Source organism: Schistocerca piceifrons, chromosome 2 (assembly GCF_021461385.2).
Source record: "Schistocerca piceifrons isolate TAMUIC-IGC-003096 chromosome 2, iqSchPice1.1, whole genome shotgun sequence".
In the NCBI taxonomy this organism is placed as follows: Eukaryota; Metazoa; Arthropoda; class Insecta; order Orthoptera; family Acrididae; genus Schistocerca; species Schistocerca piceifrons.
The window spans coordinates 476,406,347-476,431,791 of NC_060139.1; the positions used below are offsets into that span (position 1 = coordinate 476,406,347).

General features: G+C 38.1%; 1 protein-coding gene across 2 annotated transcripts in view; it reads right to left on the reverse strand.

Annotated features, from left to right (window-relative positions):
- Nucleotides 1–25,445, reverse strand: part of LOC124777982 (poly(A)-specific ribonuclease PARN-like) — a 269,719-nt gene that overhangs the window by 76,458 nt on the left and 167,816 nt on the right. For both annotated transcript variants that reach the window (XM_047253551.1, XM_047253550.1), the window contains exons 10-12: nt 24,857–24,912; nt 19,958–20,044; nt 19,601–19,805 (exon numbers count right to left, since the gene is read on the reverse strand). In XM_047253551.1, coding sequence (XP_047109507.1) covers nt 19,601–19,805; nt 19,958–20,044; nt 24,857–24,912 — 348 coding nt within the window. The remainder of the gene's footprint in view (nt 1–19,600; nt 19,806–19,957; nt 20,045–24,856; nt 24,913–25,445) is intronic.

Genomic DNA, 25,445 nt, shown 5'->3' on the forward strand with positions numbered 1-25,445 from the left:
AAGTAGGGGGAAGCAATATATTCGATACCTCATCCAGAAACGCACCCTCTCGAAAACTAGATAGCATGCTACACTGCGATGCAGAGCGCCTCTCTTGCAGAGTCTGCCACTTGAGTTTGCTAAACATCTCCGTAACGCTATCACGCTTGATGAAATGTATGACGAGTTAAAAGAAATTATTCAGGTAGTGAAGGGAGACGAAAATTTAATAGTCATGAGTGACTGGAATTCAAGAGTAGGAAAAAGGAGAGAAGGAAACATAGTAGGTGAATATAGATTGGGGCTAAGAAATGAAAGAGGAAGCCGCCTGGTAGAATTTTGCGCAGAGCATAACTTAATCATAGCTAAAACTTGGTTCAAGAATCATGAAAGAAGGTTGTATACATGGAAGAACCCTGGAGATACTAAAAGGTATCAGATAGATTATATAATGGTAAGACAGAGATTTAGGAACTAGGTTTTAAATTGTAAGACATTTCCAGGAGCAGGTGTGGACTCTGACCACAATCTATTGGTTATGAACTGTAGATTAAAACTGAAGGAACTGCAAAAAGCTGGGAATTTAAGGAGATGGGACCTGGATAAACTGACTAAACCAGAGGTTGTACAGAGTTTCAGGGAGAGCATAAGGGAACAATTGACAGGAATGGGGGAAAGAAGTACAGTAGAAGAAGAATGGGTAGCTCCGAGTGATGAAGTAGTGAAGGCAGCAGATGATCAAGTACGTAAAAACACGAGGGCTAGTAGAAATCCTTGGGTAACAGAAGAAATATTGAATTTAATTGATGAAAGGAGAAAATATAAAAATGCAGTAAATGAAGCAGGCAAAAAGGAATACAAACGTCTCCAAAATGATATTGACAGGAAGTGCAAAATGGCTAAACAGGGATGGCTAGAGGACAAATGTAAGGACGTAGAGGCTTATCTCATGAGGGGTAATATAGATACTGCCTACAGGAAAATTAAAGAGACCTTTGGAGAAAGGAGAACCACTTGCATGAATAACAAGATCTCAGATGGAAACCCAGTTCTAAGCAAAGAAGGGAAAGCAGTAAGGTTGGAGTATATAGAGGGTCTATACAAGGGCAATGTACTTGAGGACAATATTATGGAAATGGAAGAGGATGTAGATGAAGATGAAATGGGAGATATGATACTGCGTGAAGAGTTTGACAGAGCACTGAAAGACCTGAGTCGAAACAAGGCTCCCGGGGTAGACAACATTCCATTAGAACTACTGACAGCCTTGGGAGAGCCAGTCCTGACAAAACTCTACCATCTGGTGAGCAAGATGTATGAGACAGGCGAAATACCCTCAGACTTCAAGAAGAATATAATAATTCCAATCCCAAAGAAAGCAGGTGTTGACAGATGTGAAAATTTCATAAGTCACAGCAGAAAAATAATAATGCGAATTCTTTACTGACGAATGGAAAAACTGATAGAAGCTGACCTCGGGGAAGATCAGTTTGGATTCCGTAGAAATGTTGGAAGATGTTAGGCAATACTGACCCTACAACTTATCTTAGAAGAAAGATTAAGGAAAGGCAAACCTATGTTTCTAGCATTTGTAGACTTAGAGAAAGCTTTTGACAATGTTGATTGGAATACTCTCTTTCAAATTCTCATGGTGGCAGGAGTAAAACACAGGGAGCCAAAGGCTATTTACAATTTGTACAGAAAGCAGATGGCAGATACAAGAGTCAAGGGACATGAAAGGGAAGCAGTAGTTGCGAAGGGAGTGAGACAGGGTTGCAGCCTATCCCCGATGTTATTCAATCTGTATATTGAGCAAGCAATAAAGGAAATGAAAGAAAAGTTTGGAGTATGTATTAAAATCCATGGAAAAGAAATAAAAACTTTGAGGTTCGCTGATGACATTGTAATTCTGTCAGAGACAGCAAAGGACTTGGAAGAGCAGTTGAATGGAATGGACGTTGTCTTGAAAGGAGGGTATAAGATAAACATCAACAAAAGCAAAACGAGGATAATGGAATGTAGTCGAATTAAGTCAGGTGATGCTGAGGGAATTAGATTAGGAAATGAGTAGTAAAGGAGTTTTGCTATTTGGAGAGCAAAATAACTGATGATGGTCGAAGTAGAGAGGATATAAAATGTAGACTGGCAATGGCGAGGAAAGCGTTTCTGAAGAAGAAAAATTTGTTAACATCGAGTATAGATTTAAATGTCAGGAAGTTGTTTCTAAAAGTATTTGTATGGAGTGTAGCCATGTATGGAAGTGAAACGTGGATGGTAAATAGTTTAGACAAGAAGAGAATAGAAGCTTTCGAAATGTGGTGCTACAAAAGAATGCTGAAGATTAGATGGGTAGATCACGTAACTAATGAGGAGGTATTGAATAGAATTGGGGAGAAGAGGAGCTTGTGGCACAACTAGACTAGAAGAAGGGATCGGTTGGTAGGACATGTTCTGAGACATTGAGAGATCACCAATTTAGTACTAGAGGGCAGCGTGGAGGGTAAAAATCATAGAGGGAGACCAAGAGATGAATACACTAAGCAGATTCAGAAGGATGTAGGCTGCAGTAGGTACTGGGAGATGATGAGGCTTGCACAGGATAGAGTAGCATGGAGAGCTGCATCAAACCAGTCTCAGGACTGAAGACCACAACAACAACAACAACAACAACAACAACAAAGGATCCTTCTTTCTCTGTATTCGCAATACATTACATTGGTCTCTGTTAAGGGTCAGTTGCCACTCCCTGCACCAAGTGCCTATCTGCTCCAGATCTTCCTGCATTTTGCTGCAATTTTCTAATGCTGCAACTTCTCTGTATACTACAGACCTTCACAAAGTCATCCAGTCTTTGAAGTGCCTGCGGTCAAAGTCAAGAATGGACACCATTCCTCCATCAGTACAATGCTCCATCTCACTGCGCCAAAGCATCCACTGCATATTTGCGGGGTACAGAACTAAAATTTCTTGAGCAAACTCCTTACAGCCCACATGTTACTTTTTGTGACTTTGCACTGTTCTCATATGTGAAAACAAAGCTGAAAGGAGACCAGTTTTCAAGTGATGAGGACCTCCTGATGGCTTAGAACAATGAATGTGCCCTACTCCCTACAGAAACTTTGGAGAACTGGTTTAGAGATTGGTTTCAGAGGATGGAGAGGTGTATTCAATGTGGTGGAAATTACTTCAAAAAAGTTAAATAAATAAAGCTGTACTGCAAAACTTGTACTCTTTCTACTAAAAATTCATTCCCATGTAATAGGCTCACTCTCATCTGAAATATGTAAGACATCACTAACTCAAGGCATTTTTCCAGAGAGATGTCAATAATTACCAACCTGTTTCACTGCTGACATCATTCTCCAAAATTTTTGAGATGGTGATGTATTCTAGAATAGTATCTCACCTTAACAACAATAGCATCCTTGGAAAATCACAGTTTTAGGTTTCAGAAGGGTTACTGTACTGAGAATGTCATTTAAATGTTCACTAACCATACTTTACAAGCATTAAATAATAAAATAGCACTGGTTAGTATTTCTCTAGGGCATTTGACTGTGTGAATCAGAGTATTCTCCTGGATAAATTAGCATTTCAAGGGACTGATGGTATAGCCAACCAATGGATAAACCAAAAGAAAGCAGAAAGTTGTACTTAATAATTCAAGCAAAATAGCTCAGGGACATAATTCTGACTGGGGAGAAATCTATACGGTTTCTCCAATATTTAATCTTAGGTCCACTACTGTTCCTCATATATGTAAACAATCTTCTGTCTAGTATACAACATGCAGAATTAGTTCTTTTTGCAGATGAAACTAGTATTATAATCAATCGAAGCATACATACAGAAATACAAGAAACGGTAAACAAAGTTCTTAAAGTATCATTGACTGGTTTACTGCAAATGGTCTCACCCTTCATTTTAAAAAGACTCAAAATATTCAGTTCTGCATGTCTAAAGTTACAACAACAATGAAAATTGTCACACATGGTGAGAAGATAATAAATAGGGTGGAAATTTCAAAATTCTTAAGGGTCCATATTGATGAAAATTTAAGCTATCTAACACGCAGTGAAGAATCACTGCAAATCTTGGGGAGAGGCAAATCAGGAAGTCCACGTATTTTCACTCTCAATAATGTCATATGGAATAATGTTCTGGGGTAACTCATATTTAATCTTCATTGCACAAAGATGTGCTGTGAGAATAATATGTGGTGCTCACTCATGATCATCTTGTAGAAATCTCTTTAAGGAGTTCAGCATTCTGGTGTTTATGGAGCCACATCAAAAGCCTCTACAGGGAGATGTTTGAACTTATAAGTAAGTTTGATAAACTTCGTAAGAAGAAGGGGATGTTGCTGAGTGGCCTCACTATTCTGCTGAGATGCCGGAATGAAGGTATAATACCTAAATTTGCCAGAATTGTTCATTACATTGGGATAAGAATGGCCAACAAAATTAAGAACATGGAGCCACATTCTGACTATTGCTTCACAGTATATTGATTCCCTCATGAAGTTTGTTGTAAATAATCCATTACCATTCAAGAGGAACAATGAGGCACATAATTACAATACCAGAAGGAACAGTGGTACTCATTGCTCCAAATTAAGGTTGTCTTTGGCACAATAAGGGGTGCACAGTGTTGCAGCAAAATTTTTGATCATTTACCCAGTGAGATAAAATTTCCGATGACAGAAAAGAAAAATTTGATAACAAACTGAAAAGGTTCTCCTTGACAGTCCTTCTATTTTGTAGAAGAATTACAATTATTTAATGTGTAAAAGGAATTACTAACACACACAAAAAAATTGAAATGTTCAGAATGTGACCCTATGTATAAATTAATTTGTGATGTGAATGTATAATGACTCTTTTATATCATTATGATCTAGCATGCAAAATTATCCATGGAAGATGTTATTAACTAACGAACAAATGTAATAACACATTAAACCAATCACTGCAGAAGTATTTCACTGAGTATAGACTGTACAATCAGAAAACAAGAGCTGGGAGACACTGATCAACTACAACAATGTCAGGGAAGGAGCAGTTGGCAACTAATCAGTGTCCAAAAGTTACTGGGCTAACACAGGTGAATTTTCATTATGATCACACATGTGAATATTAGTGTAAAGGTAAACTTGATGGGCACTGATAGAAGCCATCATCAGGCAGGAGCTGCAGAACGTAGGGCCACAAGCATTAAAACTTTATCCTATCAGCAAAGAACAGATTGTTTATCCAGAAAAAAGAAAGTTGTGAAGACTGGAGTAACTATCAGGAGGATCTTATGCATGATAGACAATCTATTAATTATTCCCACCCCACAGTTTAATTTAGAGAATACAGAGATGTAAATAAATGAGAGAAAAACATCACTCAATTGAAAGACATAAAATGAAATCCCACAAGCCAAAATTAATCACATTAACGTTTTTGTTTTTTGAGCCTTTCTAAGTCTCACATACTTCCATTACGTATTTCTATATGTGTTACTTAGGTTTAACCAGCTATGTTAATTGCAAGCCTCTCTATCTGCCTTTGTAACTACAGTACATAGTTTCCATTTTCCTCCCCACTACTGTCAATGTTCAGATTCAAATCTGTAAAGTAAATATAAGTCAACCAAATCATTTATAATAAATTCCAATTTATATTTGTTTTACCTCTGCTAATAGTGTCATTTAGCTCCAGTTTCATTATTTTTTCTATTTTTTATTCAGTCTCATTTAAGTTCCTTGATCTACAGCCTCTTAGTAACTGTTGAAAGACACAGAAGCAGTCAATCAGCATCCAATACTCTAGTGTGTTGACAACTACTGGTCACTGAGCAATCTGCCCTTTTTCCAAAGTTTCTTTTAATCAGTTTTCATTTGCCAAAGCCAACAGATGACTGTTTAAAAACAGCATGTGTGAGAAGGTCTTTGGATACCCCCTGAAGAACTCTAATGCTGCACAAAGGTGACATAGAGAACACTGTCATTCTCCCACATAAATGGTCCAGTCACATTAATGTGACCACCGCCTACATTCTAAGTCACTGTGCACTCACAGATGGCAGGCGGGGGCACTAGCAATGGAGTGTACTTAAAGCATGTTGGGAGGCTGCAGAGAAACAGGAAAGTTGTCGTCGTACTGACATACGAAAGATCAGCATCATTGACTTTTGAGTCTGGGTTCACATTTCCAAAACAGGTAAGTTTGTTAACTGTTTGTGTACTGCCATGGTTAAAGTATATTGTGCATGGAAAAATGGTGCATCCAAAATGGACGCCAAGGCAACTGCGGTGCACCATGGGCCATAGATGACGCGGTTGAATGAGAGCTGTGGATGTGCATAGGCAAATAGGTGTGCAACTGTTCTGTTGAGTAACTGACCATGCAGATGAACCGACAGGGCACCAACAGTGTCTCCTCAATGACTATTCAGTGAACATTGCTGCATGTGGACCCTTGCAGCAGGTGCCTGGTTCATGCACCCGCACTGACTGTTCATCAGCGACAGAGGATGGAATTTACACACCAACACTACAAGCAGATGTCCACTGAGTGGCAACAGACATTTTCAGATGAATCATGTTTTATGCTCCAGCACACAGATGGCCAGTGGCATGTATGGCTTTCAACAATCATCAGAAGGATCCAGGTCAGAGGAGGGTCTCTGGAATGTTTTTGTGTCGTTCTCTGCGTGTTCTCATCATTCTGGAAGGCACGATGGATCAACATAAGTATGCCTCTATCCTCTCCTACATGCAGTTTGTTTTTCTCGTGGCACAATCCCACATCTACCAGCAGGACAACGTAACGTGTCACACAGATTACAGTGTACAAGCGTGGACCGTAGAGCTCCAGCATGAGTTAACCGTACTCCCCAGGCCACCAGACCTCCCAGATTTAAACCCAATTGTGTATCTGTGGGACCACCTTGAGCACAGCTGGTCATGACATTGGAGTCAGCATAACTACACATTCTTGGTGGTACCTTCCAGAAACTCTCTGGCTCTTCCTGCAAATCTTGCAGCAGTCTGCACTTCAGAAGGTGGTCATATTAATGTGACTGGACAGTGTAGTAAGTAGTGGTTGTACATGTAAGCCTGCAGGCGGTCACACTATGACATACCAATGATTTTATGACTTATTCTACCAACTGAATTTTCAAGTTTTCTGTTGAAGACATTGCTCAAACTAAGACTTTCTTTACACTCATCCCAAATTAAATGTTTCTAAGTGATGGTCAAGTAAATATGTTGGTTGCAAAGGGCAAAATACAAGCAGAAGTCTTGTTTATAAAAATATATGTGTGGGCTCAGATATTTTTACTCATAAGGGAATAATCAGACTTGTCACATTGAATCTGGTTAATTTTCTTCCAATGTTAGTCAACTCTGAAAAATGTCTCTCACAAAATTTTAGATGCCAATATGAACTGGAGTTCAATAATGATATAAATAAAACAGACATTTCATGCTTGGTTTATGCACTTTAAACTGCTTACTGAACAGCAACACTACAACAATGTCATCAAGGGACCAGTGGCATTGGCTACACATTGCTCTCTTTGTCACAGCAATACCAGCGCTGATCTGTCAATTCAAAGTGATCAAAAAAATAATTAAACATAAGAAGAGAAATACAACTTACATTTTATCTGTAACTTACATTCCAAATTGGTATGGAGTGTACATATACAATTCCAAAATATCTACATTAATTTCCACTCTTTTAATTATTGCAAAAATGTGAAATATTGATGCAATGTTCCAAACACGTATCTTTTGATCCCACGAACATAAACCAAGTATGATAAATGACAGCTGTGTAAGTAATAGACAGACTTCGATGTTTTTAAGGAAACTGGACCACAGTTAGAAACCAGACCTGCCTGGCACTGGTAATTTTGAAGAGTGTTCTGCATGTTTAATGATATATTGAAAGCGAGGAGTGGAATAAAACAGAGGGCTAGTGACTGCAATTTAATAATGCTAATGCATTGATATACTGGAAACTGCAGCAATCTGTCCATAATAATTTTCTGTATTGTATTCAGTAACACACATACAACTGAAATGAAAATTTGCGTCTACTGGTTGAAGTACACTTATCATAAATTCTGAGGTACCATATCTGTTCATATTTGTCAATTTGGGTTCGAAATGTCACTGATAATATTAAGGAGAAGGGATATGTTTCCCCAGGATGGTAGAAAAGCATGATGCATGAAAAATATAAAATTTTCTTTCCACATTTCTCTAGACTTTTGACAAGTGTGCCACAAGCCTTTCTGAGCCAAACATTGCTCTTTTCACACATATTGCAAACTTTCTAGTCAATTCCTGATGAGAAACAGGTAACACAGGTTAAAAAGCACCATCCAGAATGATCATGGGCATTATTATCTATGAATGTAAAGGTGCGGACATGAACTCTGCAGGTATCTTTGCATGTTTTTCACCTTTGAATGAAAGCATTTCTTTTATCCTGCATCTTCTTTTCAAAATTAGGCTGATCTGTAACGTAGAAGGAAGAGACACTAAAACCAGTGATCTTATTCATGTACCTGTAGCGACCATCTTAAGTCACCCAGAACACCACTGTTTTACCTTTGTCTAATGCAGTAATTTAAGTGTCCGACTTTTATTTGGAAGATAATTGTTAATTAAATGTCACACTATCACTCAAAAATTCTTCAGTGGTATAACTATCTTTATTTTATTCACTGCCAGTGGACTTGAAATATCAGCTTCAGTTTTTAACAATGCTTAGTAACAGGGTTCCTCTTCAAAGAGCACTGCATCAACTAGCTGCAGTTCCCTGAATATGCACAAACCACACTTCAACAACAGCTAGCAAAATTCAGAGGTACCTCTTAGTCATATAACATTAGTTTACACGTTTTTTTTTTTTTTTTTTTAATAACTTCCAGTGTGTAACGCAGCTAAAACTTTTGCTGTGTATTTCAAGTGGAGTTAACTACTAGTGACAAAAAAAATTACTGAAGGTCTTTGAAAACATAAGTCTATCCTTCTCCTTGTCAGAGTAATCTATTCACCACACAAAACCAGTGGAAACCTTCCAATCAGCCTTCTGCTCACTTGTGTTACAATAAGAGTTCATTATTGCTGCCAGAGACACAAATACAATTCTTCAGCTCAAATCTTACTCTGAATAGAATTTCCTGAGACTGTTTCACTCTAATGATACCAGCATTGTAACAAAGTAAAGCTAACCATTCACCACAAAGTAGCACTCTTGCAGATATGACAGCCACTAACAGGGAAACTTTCCCAAGTGCAAATAAGCAATCTTGATTAAACTTGGCAGGTGTGCAGAGGGGGCAAAATAATGTAATACATATTTTTTTGTCCAATTTCACCCCTTAAAAGGGGTAAAACACACCCTGAAAGTTAATTTGGCATATTAGGTTTGGAAGGAATATCTTCAAAATGATGATATATAAAAAATGTTTTTCATATAAAAGTTGATATGTAATTAACATTCGTGAAAACTGTAATAAACTTTTGGAATATTTTGAAAGTTTGTGGAATACCGCACCACAATTAATTTTGAAAAATGAAAATTTTTGTTACAGAATAAATTAAAGAAGCTCTCATGCCACGTACATCCATGTGTAATGAAGTGGGTTTCTAAAATACTGTTTTTGGAAAATAAGCTGTACACGATGAGTTGCCTGAGTATTTTTGACACACTTGATTAAAATACCTTAACATTCATTATCCTTTAATACTTTATTTTACTTGTTTTGCGTTTTAAATTGTTATTTTACATTCATGTTCTTTTTGTTTATTTTGCAAATTGAAAATACTAAGTAACTCATTATTATGATACAAAATCATTACAGAAATGATAATCTGCAAAGAAATGCTTAAAACAAGACTTTTTTACACCATGAACACAAAATAAACAAAATTTCTTCGTGTAATATACACGACGCAGAACACAGTGTAAAACAAAATTCAGCACAATTTCAAATTGTCGCAGGTGATCCTCTAAATATCTTGATTTGTAACAGACACATTTCAGTACTTTGGTAAGTCTTGGTGAAGAGAATTGTTTATGTACTAGTGACTGCAGCTTGATTATATTGTTTCTCAAGTGGAGGTGGACAGCATAATCATTCAGCGTAACTAGATCTGAAAATCTTCTCACAAAGTTCTTCCAACATCGAAAGCTGTATGTGTCCCATGGCTGTACCTGTCCATCGAGCCCTTAGGAATCACCAGATGAACAAGTTCCTTGTCCTCAGGTACAATGCTCTAAATCAGTGGTCCCAACAGGTGGTCTGCGGACTCCCAGGGGTCCGCAAGCTATGCCAGAGGGGTCTGCAAGATGCTATTAGAATAAAAAATATATTTCGTGTGATAACAGATTTTTTGTTTTGGCCGCTTTGTGCATGAGCAGAGCCTTAGTGAACACTAATTTCTGCGTCTAGCGTCTTCCTAGAGTGTAAAGAGATCAGCAGTGAGCATGAGCAACTTCTTTTTCATACAGAAGTAAGATGGCTTTCTCGAGGTATGATCTTGTCAAGATTTTTTGAACTTAGAGACGAGGTTCGTGCCTTCCTTCTTGACACAAAGTACGCGGATTTTCTCACTAATTTCTCTCGGCTTTACCCAATTGCATACTTAGCTGATGTGTTTGAACACTTGAATGTGTTAAACTTGAGTTTACAAGGAGAAAATGTAGACATGGTCAAAGTTGAGGATAAGATTAGTGCTATGGTCAAAAAGTGTCAGATCTGGGCGTCAAGGATAGAAAACGAATAACAAACTAACTTTTCTACTTTAAAACAATTCGTGGAGTCATCAGAGGAGAGTTTGCCTGACCAGATCAAGATCAATGTAGCCGAGAATCTACGCAGCCTAGCCACCACTTTCAGAGAGTATTTCCCTGAACCTGACCCTGACAACAGATGGATTCGAAATCCCTTCAGCTGTGAAGAAACAGACAAAATCCAAGGCCTCACGTACATCTGTCCAGCTGTGGTACGATGATAAACATTTTCATCGGTGATAAAATTACAGACTTCTGGGCATCAGCACGCAAGGACTACAAGAAACTTGGAGATAAGGCAATTGAAAAGATACTTCCATTTGCAACGACATATCAGTGTGAGCAAGCATTTTCTTCCATGTGTTTCATGAGAAACAAAAATAGGAATCAGCTCGACATGCGGTTGGATTTCAGAGTGAAAGTTTCAAGTTTGGAACCTAATATTTCAGAAATAATGGACCCAAAGGTCAGATTGAACTCATCTCATTAAGAACTGAAAATTAAAACTAACTGTATACTGATGGAGTACTCAGTTGTAACTGTATTTTTTCAAATAAATAATACCTCCTATGAAATTAGTGTTTTCTTATTCTTCACACATGTCTACTCAATGCAATCTCAGGTGTAGTACACGTGAAAGGCCAATACACTCAGTTTTAACTTTTTCCTGTCATTTTCAGTTGATACTAAATTTTTACTTTTTTAAGGAGTTTGTTATACTAAACACCCAGATTTGAAGACAAAGATTTTGAGCAATAATCAAAAATTTAACAATAACAATGAGGGCTAAATTGAAAAAGTTTTAAGCTCAATATTTTTTCAATAATGAATACGTCAATGTTTTTTCTAAGTACCAAAAATAGAAAACGCATAAAAAGACTATTAATTTGGCCTTTTTAGGTACTTGATACTGTGATATGACAAGGTACCAATCATGCTCGATGAGGGGAGGTCCTGGAGAACATTTTGTTGGAACCCCTGCTCTAAATCATTCTTTCACAATGACCACACCAAGAATCTAACAAAATTACAGAATTTTCTCGCTCACTGAGAAAGAAAACATACTATCTTTGAGGTGGTCCGATATTTGTTTACTAGATTTTGATGCTGTTGCAAGGACATTCAGGGCTTCAAAAAGAGATTCTCGAATTCTCGGTCCAAACTCACTGTTACTTTCTTTTAAAACTATGAAAGGGTGAAAAAACTGTTTTGAGCATCATACCCAAGGACAAGAAACTTGTTGGCCTGGTGATCTCAAAGGGCTCGACAGCACAGGTACAATCTGGATCAACTAACTTTTTCTCTAGGTTTGGCTCTTTTGAAAGTGGTACAAGGTATTTCTGTCAACGTACTATTAATCTTATTCAATGGTAATGGGAAACTTTGAGAAATTCACATAAAAAAGTGTTATTAGAACTGATACAGGTGGCACACAAAGAAGTGACACATTTACTGGGTGTATACGCGGACAAGGAAAAAAAAATTCCCGGATTTTTTCCCGGATTTCCTGGTTAAAAATACATTTCCTCCCATGTGAAAACATCCTTTTTTCATGTTAAGTGACAGTATAATTTCCCTTATCAATCCTTTGAATGGTTATGGTTTTATACGTGGGTGCAGAATTTCCCGGCACTTCAGAAAACGAAACTCAGAGAAAAAGACACATTTTGGAAATATCTTTGATGTGCAGCAACATGTATGCTGTGTATTTTCGTATTACGAAAGTTTACTGTGGAATTCCACCAAACACCGCATGTTACTTTCCGAATCATTGAAACCTACACAGCGATGCGCTTTTGTACGCATAATAGCTCGTGTCACGTGACCTCACCAGCCGATGAGAGCGAATATGCAGAGCATAGGACACATGACGTAGTCAGCCAACAGCAACATCACTGTTAAGTAGCACGAACACACAAACATGGAAAATTAATAGTTTAAATTAATATATATAGTTTTGCTACAAGAAAAGCAAAGCTTTCACATATAATATTGGTCTCTAAGGTTAATAAGCTGGAAGAGAAGCTAAGCTTTCCCCTATAATGTTGATCTTTTTTGCGTGTGTTACACTTATATCACACAAATGTGCCAGTAAAATTTTTAATAATGACATAAATATCTGATCTCTAGGGTTCGAAATTATTCTAAATGGCTTGTCATCAAAGAATTGATTTTTAAATGAGAGTCAAACACTCTGTGATTTAATAAATACATGGTACATTCTTGCACATAGTTTAACTTATGTAACACTTTATTTTCTTTGAAGGTAACGCTTTTCAAACCACCATTCGCAATATTTTCCCGTGACCTGTAAGAAATAGGTTCGTTTCAGCAGTTACCAGAGAGGGCAGATAACAGGCGACAGCGCACTTGCGCAGTTATCATGACGTAGGAAACCCGTATGTACATACATTAAAACACTGAAAGATCATACATTATGTCATAAAAGAAACAAGACCTCACAGGATACTCCAAGAGCATCGGAATTTCATGAACCATATTGAAATGTGCACAGTTAAATTGCATACTTAAAAGTGCACATTCGTATGTCCAGATTCCCAATGAAGTAGACCTCGACCTGACATTAAGGTGAGGTTTTCGGGATGTAAGTTTTCTTGGAGCACCAGTACTGTATTATATCATGTTTGGTTCTTTATTACGGCATACTGCCATACGTTCTAGAAAATGAAAACATGCACTTGAACTGCAGCGAATAGTTGAAGCTGTGGAATTAAACATTTGTTTCAAATACATTGACTGCCTCTGTGGAAAAGGTTAATAAAAGTCAAATTTCTTTAGCAAACAGACAAAAATAACTTCATTGTTCTGCAAGGCGATTAATGCTTGACTGTCAGAAAGATGGAAATAAAATCAAATCTGAAACTAATGACATATTTTAGCCTTCCGTAATTATGTGAATGTATTTTAATTCACTTGATAGCTCCCGGCCATAGATGCCCGTTTTGTTTTCATTTGACGTGAGAGTAAACAAAGGGGAAACAGCAAAATTACTAAATGTAAACACTGGTCACATCGAGACTACCCACTATTTAGTCAGACTGCTCTGCGCATCAGCTCCAGATCTACGATATTTGCGAACCGGGTCGATACTAAAAACAATCCAATTTTCAAAAATATGTTCATCTTGTAGTGCACGTCTTTCTGAAATGTCTGAAACATAAAACATACGTGTTCAAGGGAATGCAAGACATATCATTTGGTCTTAAGCATGCCAAAGTGCAGTGCCACACCTCTTCATAAAGCATTCTTCTACCGCACATCACTATATTTCGCTCTGTGGAAATGAAACGTGTATATTTTGTAATGGATGCCATCAAACTATATTCAGGACAGTGGACATTGAAATTTCCTGCTCCCAGTCGGCTGGTCTGACAGCCTGCCCCTCTTTAAAAAAAAAATCTCGCAATTAATAGCGGATTGGATTATTTGTAATCGGGAGAACAAGAACGCTTCAGAAAATTTGCACTCTTTATTGCCTATTAGCTAATAACTTGCTGTTTTGTGTGACACAAAATTAAATATAGGATACATAAAAACCAATGAAGACAAAAGATAGGCAAGAAATTATACATTTCTTCAATCCTTAGCTCCTAGCATTGTTTTCTCTCTAATCTTGCTACAGCTTTACATGGTGTGCTTTCCTTCCTGCAAAAGAATCTATTACCTCATCAAAGTTCGTCAAACATTTTGCTACACGAAAAATCGAAATGTCATTATCTAATACTGAAAAAGCTGTTAACACTGGTGTGGTTTCTAGATCTGATTATGTATATTTAGTCACTGTCTGCTAGATAAAACAAAATAGGCCCCTCTAATATGGCAGCAATTATGTAATACACAACAAATAAATGAGACTGTTTTGGCACAAATGGCCGTTTTTATAACACGACAGAACGTAATTCACAAAGCCTATTACGCCTATTACAAGCAAATAGCTTTATGCTAGGAAAGACTTTCACATTTCATTCATATGCACCAGTTTCTCAAGCCTGAGATTGAAAAGTAGTATTACAAAATTTTCATATAAATTTGGAATCATCTTATTCTTCCATAATTTGTGTGATGTCCCCGTTTCTTCTCCTTCCTCGGTCTAACAAACAATCTTGTCATCACCAACTCTGTAGCTATTCCTGCCATTGTCGAAATTTGTTCGCCGATTAACTTCACTGACCCTGCCAGGATCACAGGTTCAGTTATCCTGCAATTATTTTCCGATTAGGTGTTACTACGTGTTCGTACAACATGTTTTTCGCGTTACTTCCAGAATAGAACTTAAGTGGCTGCTAGCCAGGGACTGTACAACTGGTCCTTACTAGTGTAGTGATCTGGCCAAAAATTTTCTGTCAAAATTTCACTTTCTTGGATAGACAGAGAAGATAATACGTAATCTTTCTCACCTGTTATTCGTGTCAGTCCCGTACATTTCCATTCTGGTAGTCTGAATCTATGGATTTCGCTAGTAATTATAACAACGCTGATCATTCGCAAACCCAATCAACTACATAATCAGACAGTGATTGGCATTCATCCGCTCGGCTTTACTCCGCTCAGCTCGTATAGCCCCGTCCCCTTTTGTCTGCAGAAAGTTTATTTCTAGATGCAACGAGGATTCTCCTGACAGAGACATTACGTACACTACGCACATATTCATAAATCAACTTATGATTCATTCAGAAGTGAACTTAAAATGTGTTCAAAAAACAACAGGGAAGCATTTCAAAATCATATGAATAATCGATAGACAAACGAGCGCTGGATGCTAGGCGCTTTGTGAAACAAGTTTTTTTCCTCAAGAATATGAATTTGGCACCCCCTTTTTCCTGGCAGCATCTAGCTGCTTGCTGCGACTGCTTGCACAGCCAACAGCCACATTCATGTAGCCAGGAGCGGGTGAATCTACTACTAAAACGCGACTCAACTGTGCATGCGCATGAGCCCGCTTGTAACTGCTAAAATGAATCTAATGTAAACTGGTAAACAGTTGTGACTTCACGCTCATAGGAGGCAATTTGTTGTTACGAAGCCTTGCATAGTCTTACTAAAGCCTTTGACACATTTTGCTGTTGGCAGATGCTTGCATGAGCACTGTGTGTCGTTCTTGTATATGGCACATTTCCTTTGCAATTGAAGTTATTTTCATTTTTTTCTCTCGTTTGTGTTTTATTGTTAAAGTGTTATTCTGCAGTAACGGGATACAGTAATATCCTTTGTTAGAGTATCAGTTCCTACCAGTCAAAATTTAAAAAAAATTCAACTGAATACTAAAACAATGAAAAATTCCCGGTTTTCTCCCAGATGAAAAAATTCCCGGGTTTTTCCCAAATCTCCCGGGTCATATACACCCTGATTTAATATTGTCACAACACTTACTTCTGAAATTATAATTTTCAAATTTTTACACACAGGTAATATGGTCCATGGAAATGGATCTTGGTTCTCGTGAGTTCAATACACAACTCACAGCAGTGGACGGCTTCATGAAGGTGAGTACACATAATCCGTACAATTTTGCAGCATAAGTCTTCATTTTTCTCTTTGCACAATTGCACCATACAAGAATGTGTCTCCATAATATTTTGCGATTGAAAAGAGACTAGCTTCTTCAATCTTTTTTAAGGATTAATCTGGCCTAAAAGAATCTCCCATGATGGCACTGCAGGAAATGATGGGATATCGCACAACTGTCAAATATTTCCGGTAGAAAACCATGTACAGCATTAGCCATATAAGGTGTTGTGCCATCTTGCATAAACCACTGTGAGTTCATTGGAAGATTGGTGGCAAGTAGATGTGGTACAAAGTCTTTTTTCAACAAAGTCTTGTACTGGTCAGCATTGACAGTGAAAACACTGATCCAATTAAGCGATGACTGGATATACGAGGGTTGCCCAGTAAATAATGCCCCATATTTTTTTTCTCCGAAATAAAAAATATTAGAAATGTGACACTTTAGGTGCGAGTTATTTGAAGTTTCCCGCGTGTGTACGCAAAGTTTCAATTTCCTCCGACAGAGAGCGGTGGTGTAGGAATGTTCTAAAATGGCGTCTGCAGGTGACATCCGTCATAAACAACGTGCAGTGATTGAATTTCTCGTAGCAGAGGAAGAAACCGTGGACAATATTCATAAACGCTTGTGCAAAGTCTACGGAACATCTGCAGTCGATAGGAGTACTGTTGGTCGCTGGGCACAGAGGGTGAAAGCATCAGAGGGCGGTGCTGCGGAGCTCCGAGATTTGCCGCGGTCGGGAAGGCCTCCCACGGCTGTCACGCCTGACATGTTGCAGCGGGCTGATGTTCTCATTCAACGGGATCGACGCATTACGACTCGACAGAGGCTTATGTCAAAACATTAGACAAACTTAAGCAGCGCTTCCGGCGCCTTGGGCGTCATGTTAACCCACAGGATGTTTTGATTCAGCATGATAACATTCGTCCTCACACAAGTTTGAGGACTTGTGAACACATCCCGAAACTGGGTTGGATAGTGTTACCCCATCCACCCTACAGCCCCGATTTGGCTCCTTCAGACTTTCACTTGTTTGGGCCAATGAAGAATTTCATTCGTGGAAGACGTTTTGCCGATGACGAAGAAGTGATTCACGAAGTGACAACCTGGCTCCGTAGGCAGAGTACAGATTTTTACCGGCAGGGTATACACGCTCTTGTGTCTCGCTGGAAAAAGGCCGTCGAACTTGAAGGAGATTATGTGGAAAAATAAAGCAAGTAGACAAAACATCAGTCTTTCACATATGTAAATTTGATTGTTGTGGAATAAATACTTCTGGAGAAAAAAAATATGGAGCATTATTTACTGGGCAACCCTCGTAGCTACCCACACTATCACTTTTCCCTTGTGCGTAATTTTTTCACGAATATTTTGCCTGTTTTTGCTGCACCAAAACCAAACATTTTGTTCCTTTGCTGCTCCACCAAGATGGAAATAAGCTTCGTCTGAGAACCAAGTGTTTTATCTTTTTCTTCAGCCCATAATGAATATTCCAGTCTTCTCTACTTGTTCTGTTCAGTCATTTTTCTGAGGAGAGAGCATGAGATCACTCTGTAAAATTCTTTGTACAGAACTATGAGGTTATCTGCATTTCCCTTGCTGCACACTGGGGTGACTTGTTTGGGCTTTGTTGAATGGCAACCCGTAACTCTGCAATGTTTTCTGGAGAACAAACAGTTGGTGCCCGAGGTCATTTCCCTTCCAATAAACAGATTTCTTCAGATTTTCTCATTAATCAGAGAACTATGAAGTGGTGGAGCCCAACATGTGCTAAATATTGCCCTAAATCTTCTTTGCATTATTATGACACTTTCCATATCTGCATAAAGGAGAAGCGGCACATTTGAAATCATCCTAAAAGAGAACTACCTTAACACACTGCTGAACAGATGAAACTTCCATTCTCAGCCATGGCAAAACACTTAACTGCAAACCAAGGGACCAGCAATATTGCAGCAACATGAGCTCTACCAACATTTTCATGAAACAAAACACATTGGAGCGTAACCTGACTGAAATACAACTAGATGTACAACTTTTATTCAGTGTTAAAATGTGCCTAGTATTAATGTGCCACTCTGTACAGCTGTAGTACCTACATTGATTAACCAGAACATTACGATCACCGACCTACTATCAATATAAACCCATCCAGGAGATAGCAGTGTCACCTGGTGAGAAATGATTGCTAGTCAGACACACGCATAGTGCATGTAGCATTAGTGAGCATTCCGTCCATGTGTAGAATGGAAAGGCATGCGTTCTATCTGAGTTTGACCAAGAGCAAATTGTGATGGCCTGACAGCCTAGCACAAGCATTTCTCAACCTGCACAACTTGTCGAGAGTTTGAGGAGTGGGTAAAGCAGGCCAGGTGGCGGACTGTGGTGGAACTAAACTGCCACTGCCTAACAATGAGCCTCCGTAGCCGATGAACTATGCATGTCAATGTTAACACAATAACATCAGCAACACTTGATACCTTCTTCATCTTGCCAATGGGATGGCATAAACCCGTCATCTTCCAGGGGAACAGCTCCTTGACACGTTTACTGTGGGACCTTGACACTTTTACTGTGGGATGGAGACAAGGTGGCAGCAGCTCCATTATGCCCTGGAGGCCATCCACGTGGGCATTAATGGGTCCAGTGAAGCCCGTGCAAGGCATCTTGACAGAGGAAGAGTATCATTCATTCATTCATTCATTCATTCATTCATTCATTCATTGGTTGCAGAACACGTACACCCATTCATGACTATCATATTTCCTGGTGGCAGTGGCATTTTTCAACATGACAATGCACCATGTCACAAGGCCACAAGCATGATGGAGTTGTTTGAGAACACAGCGGTGAGTTCCATTTGCTGTGCTGGCCCCCCAACTCAGCAGATCTGAACCCGATTAAACACACACAGGATGTGACTGAACGTGGCGTCAGACCTCATGGGGGGGCCTCACTGCTTCAATGTCATGATGTGTCGCCACTGTTATCCATGCCAAAGATACTATTAGGTAGGTGGTCATAATGTTCTGGCCAATCAGTATATGTTCATAGTGTATCTGTTAGTGTCACTACATGTGACTCATCTGGAAGTCACATTTCAATTTATCTGTAAAAGATTCTCTATGGATGCCTGGTTAAATATGAGAAAGGGCATGTAAAGGACCTAATATAGCTGATAAAATAAAAAAATATTATTAATGAATTCAATTTAGGTTACAGATCATCTTTTGAAATTTATTAAGTTACATACGTCATGTAATCAATCTGGAGTTTAGAAAGCAACACTCACTCAGTGCGAAGCCTCTTCATTGAAGGTTTGGTTTGTTGTTTTTTGGACGGTGGACTTGGCTGCTTCAACATCTGATGGCGTTTGTAGGGTATCACCCTGTAAGTATCACTCTGAGTCAGCGTTCGCAGAACAAGCTTAGCTTGATCTCTGTTTTCGAGCGATACATAAGCTGAGGTATCATTGAGCCAGGACACAAATACCCGCCCTGCAAACAATCATAACATTAAATTTGTATCATTCCTAATGTCCAAGTTTTCCCGTATTCCAGATTAATTACACTATTTACAAATTTATTAAAAATACAGCTTCTCAACTATCTAATAAATAACTTTGAGAGTAAATTTATTACAAGCTTACCAAATGGGCTAAATAGCTGTATTACATCATGTGTTTTCCATTCCTTTGGAAATGTAACATGAAATACGTGGTCTCTTGGAAGTTCCGCTGAAATTCATAAATACAAATATCAAACTTTTGGGTAATATATTTAATTTAGCAGACAAGAGCCTTTAATAATAAATTATACATATAATTTCATAAAAAGGAAAATTCCATTCAGAAACCACATCATAATAACAATGACAATATTAATAAATAAAAATAAAACTGTATTTCTGTACACACATGCACACACGTGTGTGTGTGTGTGTGTGTGTGTGTGTGTGTGTGTGTGTGTGTGTCAGTCACTACATTGGGATTTGTGCCTCCTGGAGATAAAGATCATGTAGTCCACAGATAAAGATCATGTAGAAAACAGTGTTATAATGACAATGTTTTAGGCAAAGATGTCAGGAGTATGGTAAATGCCAATGCAGAGTGTAATACCTCCACTAAAAACATCCAGATACACTGTCTGAAGTGCAATGACATATCTGCAATGTGACAGAACACGTTCAATTCAAAAGCAACACCACCAATCATGCATTTTGGCAATCAATTATGCAATCCCATTTTTGCCAGTGAGTTTCAAAGTGTAGAAACATGAGTGAGTGCTTAGTGTAAGATGAAGAACCTTAAGAAACATTGCGATGTAGCTGCTCTTGAGCCTTACATCAAATCGTGAATTACATCACACAGTGTAAGAAGCAATGTCAGTGGTGCATTGAAGCACAAAACACATTATGAGGTGAGAATTATACACTGCTATCTATGTTTAGTTGTATGGAATAACTTTCACAATCAAAGCCAGGGCAGGAAAGGTGAATAATGAGCAATGGCCTTGCCACAGTGGTAACACTGGTTCCCATCAAATCACGATTAAGTGCTGTTGGGCTGCAAGCACTTGGATGGGTCACCATCCCATCTGCTAAGCGCTGTTAACATGCGGGGTGCACTCAGCCCTTGTGAGACAAACTGAGGAGCCACTTGACTGAGAAGTAGCAGCTCTGGTCTCGTAAACTAACATGTGGCCTGGAGAGCGGCGTGCTGACAACATGCCCCTCCATATCAGTATCCAGTGACACCTGTCGGCTGAGGATGACACAGCGGCCAGTCAGTACCGTTTTGCATCCTACCAGGTAAAGTTAAGTTATGATTACCGTAAGAAAATACATTTTGTAAACGAGACATTACATGCAAACTATTATGGATGTTAGCGACTGTAACTGCTCACTGGTCAGATTCCCTTATGTGATATCCGAAGCTGCCGTTTATAAGGACCGTCAGCACTGTCAAGTTACTTACATGCTAAAACATGGAGGAAGAGACATACAAGGACACTGTAATGGAGATGGCAACATCAGAGAACAGTGTAGAAGGGAGTAAACTGGTACAAATTTAACAGCCTCCTGTATTTTACCATGAGGCTTTTTTTGTAAGCCGGGGGGAGTGAATCTAAGTTGAGCTAAGAGTATACAACGATTGAGACAGCCAAAACTGACAAAAGTGGGTTACTGTTATGAAAATAAGTGGGTCATTATAATGCACTAGTTTTAACCCTTGAGCAGACGCACCTGTGTATAAAGTGCGCCAACCACAACTAACACTGTCGTGCACAGTTTCATTGTTGTTTTACAATAGCAAGCCCTTACCTATTCCTGCATTATTCTTTCAGCTAGCACAGTGAGAAGTTGTGTTGTCTTAGGTTCACGTGAGCTACAGTAATTTAAAATAAACTGTGAGTGTGTCATCTAGTAGTGTACAAAGTACGCCATGTGCCCTGTCATGTAAGTAATTTTTCTTTCACTTTTATTATGTTCCTTTTTAATCAAATCAAAAGATAACATGTAACAAGCAGGTACATCACTGTGCAGGGCGATATCAAAGCTGACGGCCAATGAGCTTGACTGGTTACTCAACAAGGATCCAGGGTTCAACTCTGTGCCAGACAATGAAAACGATGATGAAGAACAGGAATCTATCACACGAAATGACCACGATTCAGATTCTGATCAAGTCCACAATTCAGATGATGGCTGTGAAGAGCCACTCTCCATTGGTGGTATTTTTACTGGGAGGGACAAACTGTGTAAATAGAATAAAATATGTCCTAATGTGACTTCAAAAACAAAAACAATGAATATTGCGAAAATATTCCCTGGGCCTACACGTGTTGCTAGAGAGGTCACAGAGGCTTTATGGATAATACTTTGCCTGGAAAAGATTGACAAAATTGTAAAATACATGAACATATATAGTCAATCTAAGAAAGAATGTGTACAATATTCCAGAGAAAAGGTTGCTAAGGAATCTACAAGGTGTGAAATAAAGGCAGTGTTGGGATTGCTGTATCTCATCAGGACTAAGAAAGCAAACCACACAAACGTCACTGAACTGTGGACAGCAGATGGTACTAGTATGGAGATTCCAAGAGCTGTGAACAGCTACATAAGATTTCTGTTCCTTTTATGACATATCCATTTTGACGACAAGCGTACAAGGCAAGAAAGAAGAGTAACTGATATACTTGCTGTAATAAAGCAAATATTAGATGCCTTTGTGGTGAACAGCAAGAACTCTTATAGTGTAGGACAATTTGTGACAGATGACGAAAAGTTGCAACCTCTCTGGTGTCGCTATTCTTTTGTTCAGTATATCGCGAACAAACCAGTAAAGAACGGGATGAAGATTTTTGTTTTAGCAGATGCTAAAACATTCTTCACTAATAATATTGAAGCATATTGTGGAAAACAACCTTAAGGACCATACGATGTTCTTAATTCTCCCTGTGATATTGCAGGAAGGCTTGTTACTCACACTGAAGGCGCACACCCTTTTGAAAAAGAGATGAACAAGCATCAGCACATTGAGAAAAAACAAAGATGAGATCCCACAAGAATTTTTTACCTGAGAAATGTAGGGCTATCCATTCCTCTTTATTTGGTTTTCAGAATGATATGACACTAGTTTCGTATGTGCCGAAACAAAACAAGGCAGTTATATTACTTTCAACTATGCATTATTTTGGAACCACTGATGAAGTTACAGGTGAACCAGAGATAGTTTTGGATTACAATATAACAAATGGAAGAGTCGACACAGCCAATCAAATGGGAGGGGCGTATTCCTCTGCACAGGTGGCAAGAAGATGGCCATCGGTTGTATTCTATGCTCTAATGGGTATAGCAGGAATCAATGCTCAAATAATTTTTCATGCAAATGAGGTAAATCCAAAAAAGAGAAAAAGTTTCTTGAAAGATTTAGCACTGTCTCTTATGAAGCCTCAACTAGTGGAAATAGCTAATATTCCTTCACTTCCTGCTGAAATTGCAACTTTCCTCATGAAATACAAAGATCAACATGTAGAAAGAAATGAGGAGCCTGCCACCAAGAAATGAGGTTGGTGTATGGCATGTGGACAAGTAAGAAACACATCTACTACAATAAGGTGTAACTCATGCCATAGCTTTGTTTGCAAAGGACATGTAAATTGCAAAGGACATGTAGAGATAGTGCATGCATTTGAGAAGTGTAAAGCATTTCCTGAAAATTCGCAAGACAATTAACTCTAAAGATGGAAGGAACTTTTTGATAGCTGATAGTTCTTCAATATATAAAGCTTTTCCTTTGCATGAAAGAGTGTTTTTGTTCAGTATGTGCTTAAAAAAGTGTTGGAATAGATTGATATACCAGCTGCGGCAATAGACTGATACGAAAGTTTCTCATTTCTTTAATCAAATAGTAAATTAGCAATGTGTACGTTTCTTGCAGTGTTGTTTATTTAAACTAAAATTAAACTGTGATTTAGCTCATACATGTTTCATAATGACAGATTTTGACTACATGTGTACAAAGCGCACCGCGCACCCGCTCGCGTTATGAAAATCAGTGCACCTGCTCAAGATAATAATAGTAAATCTGAGATGGACTAATATGGGGACAGGATAAGACTGTATCATTCAATGCCCAATTCCATTGTACCTCCCATCCTCAGTGTTATTTTTTTTCCTATTTTAGAGTTGTTTTATTTTAACTTTACTGTTGTTTCATTGGCCAACTTTGGTTCTTTTCCTGCCAAGTTTTGGATTATTTTTTTATATTAGTTTTTGGGGGTCTTTTTTTTTTATAGCCTTATATTTTTTCTTGTTTTACAGCGTTATGTTGAAAATGAAAATAAAGCTATCAATTACATTATGTACTGACATGACACACAGAAAAGAAAAGAAAACTTTTATTTTATGCTCAATTTCGATGTTATTCACTAATCTATTGAAAAGAGCCCTCAAAATTTTTATTTAAACATGGCAGACAAACTGCCTCCAGCACAAAGGCAGTTATTTGACAATGTCTTCTTTTCCTTTTGGTAACCAAATCTGCTTTTCCACTCCATTTTTCTGAGTATGTAAAGAGCTAGGACCTGACATTAAAATCACTTGTGACCAACCAACAATAATACATAACAGCTACCAGTCAGCAGAAATAGGAAACTGCTCTCCTTGGACACTTTTACACAGCAACAAGGAAAATGCTAAATTTTGCAGTATTTCACAAAAACCACAATTTTTGCATTACGACACCAAAAACCAACTATTTTGGGCTATTGTGAATGCAAATTTTTCCTGCCCCAGATACACATAACATACCATGTACTAGAAGAGGAGACACTGAGCAATACATACACATACAAACAAGAAATTGAGCATAGAAGTTGAGCTTTTATGCACATTCACAATTTTTTGAAGCCCAAAGCTGCATTGCTTTGGAAGAGGATAGCCACCTATAGCATTGTATTGAGCTATAAACTTAACAAAAGTGCTGCAGCCACAACAGAATATGACATGAAATATTTAATCCTTAATGTACACACAAATTACTTACGTTCATTTTCGTCAATACTGATGAATGGATGATCCAGTACTCTCATCAGGTAAAGTCTGTAAATAAAGCAACAAGCATCAGAACTGGGATACATACAACCAGGCTCAATGATTTATATTTCAATGGACCCTACCTGTAACAGTCTCTATAGTTCCTTTGGGTTTCTAGCTTCCACCATTAAAATCAACTGCCAATGTTATTTCAATATGACAAGTAACATATAAATTTACAAGAATCCTAACAGGCTCATTGTTGAAATACTTCACACTGACAGTAGTCAAATGAAATTATTTTTATTTATTGAAACTTTTACAACAACTGATAGGACACAATGGAATCTAACAACAGTGTGCATGAAAGAGGAGTTGACGTTTTCTGAGGCAGGAAATTATATCCTTCTTATAAAATGAAAACTAGTTCCAAAGTGAAAATACAGCAGAGTAGTTTCACAGTTGTGAATCTAATAACTTTAAGCTACTATCAACTAAAATAAAATATTTTGTACTTCACGTTTAAAAAAAATTCAAAACTGAAATGAACAAGAAGGAAGACAAAAATGGTTCAAATGGCTCTGCCTAAGGACATCAAA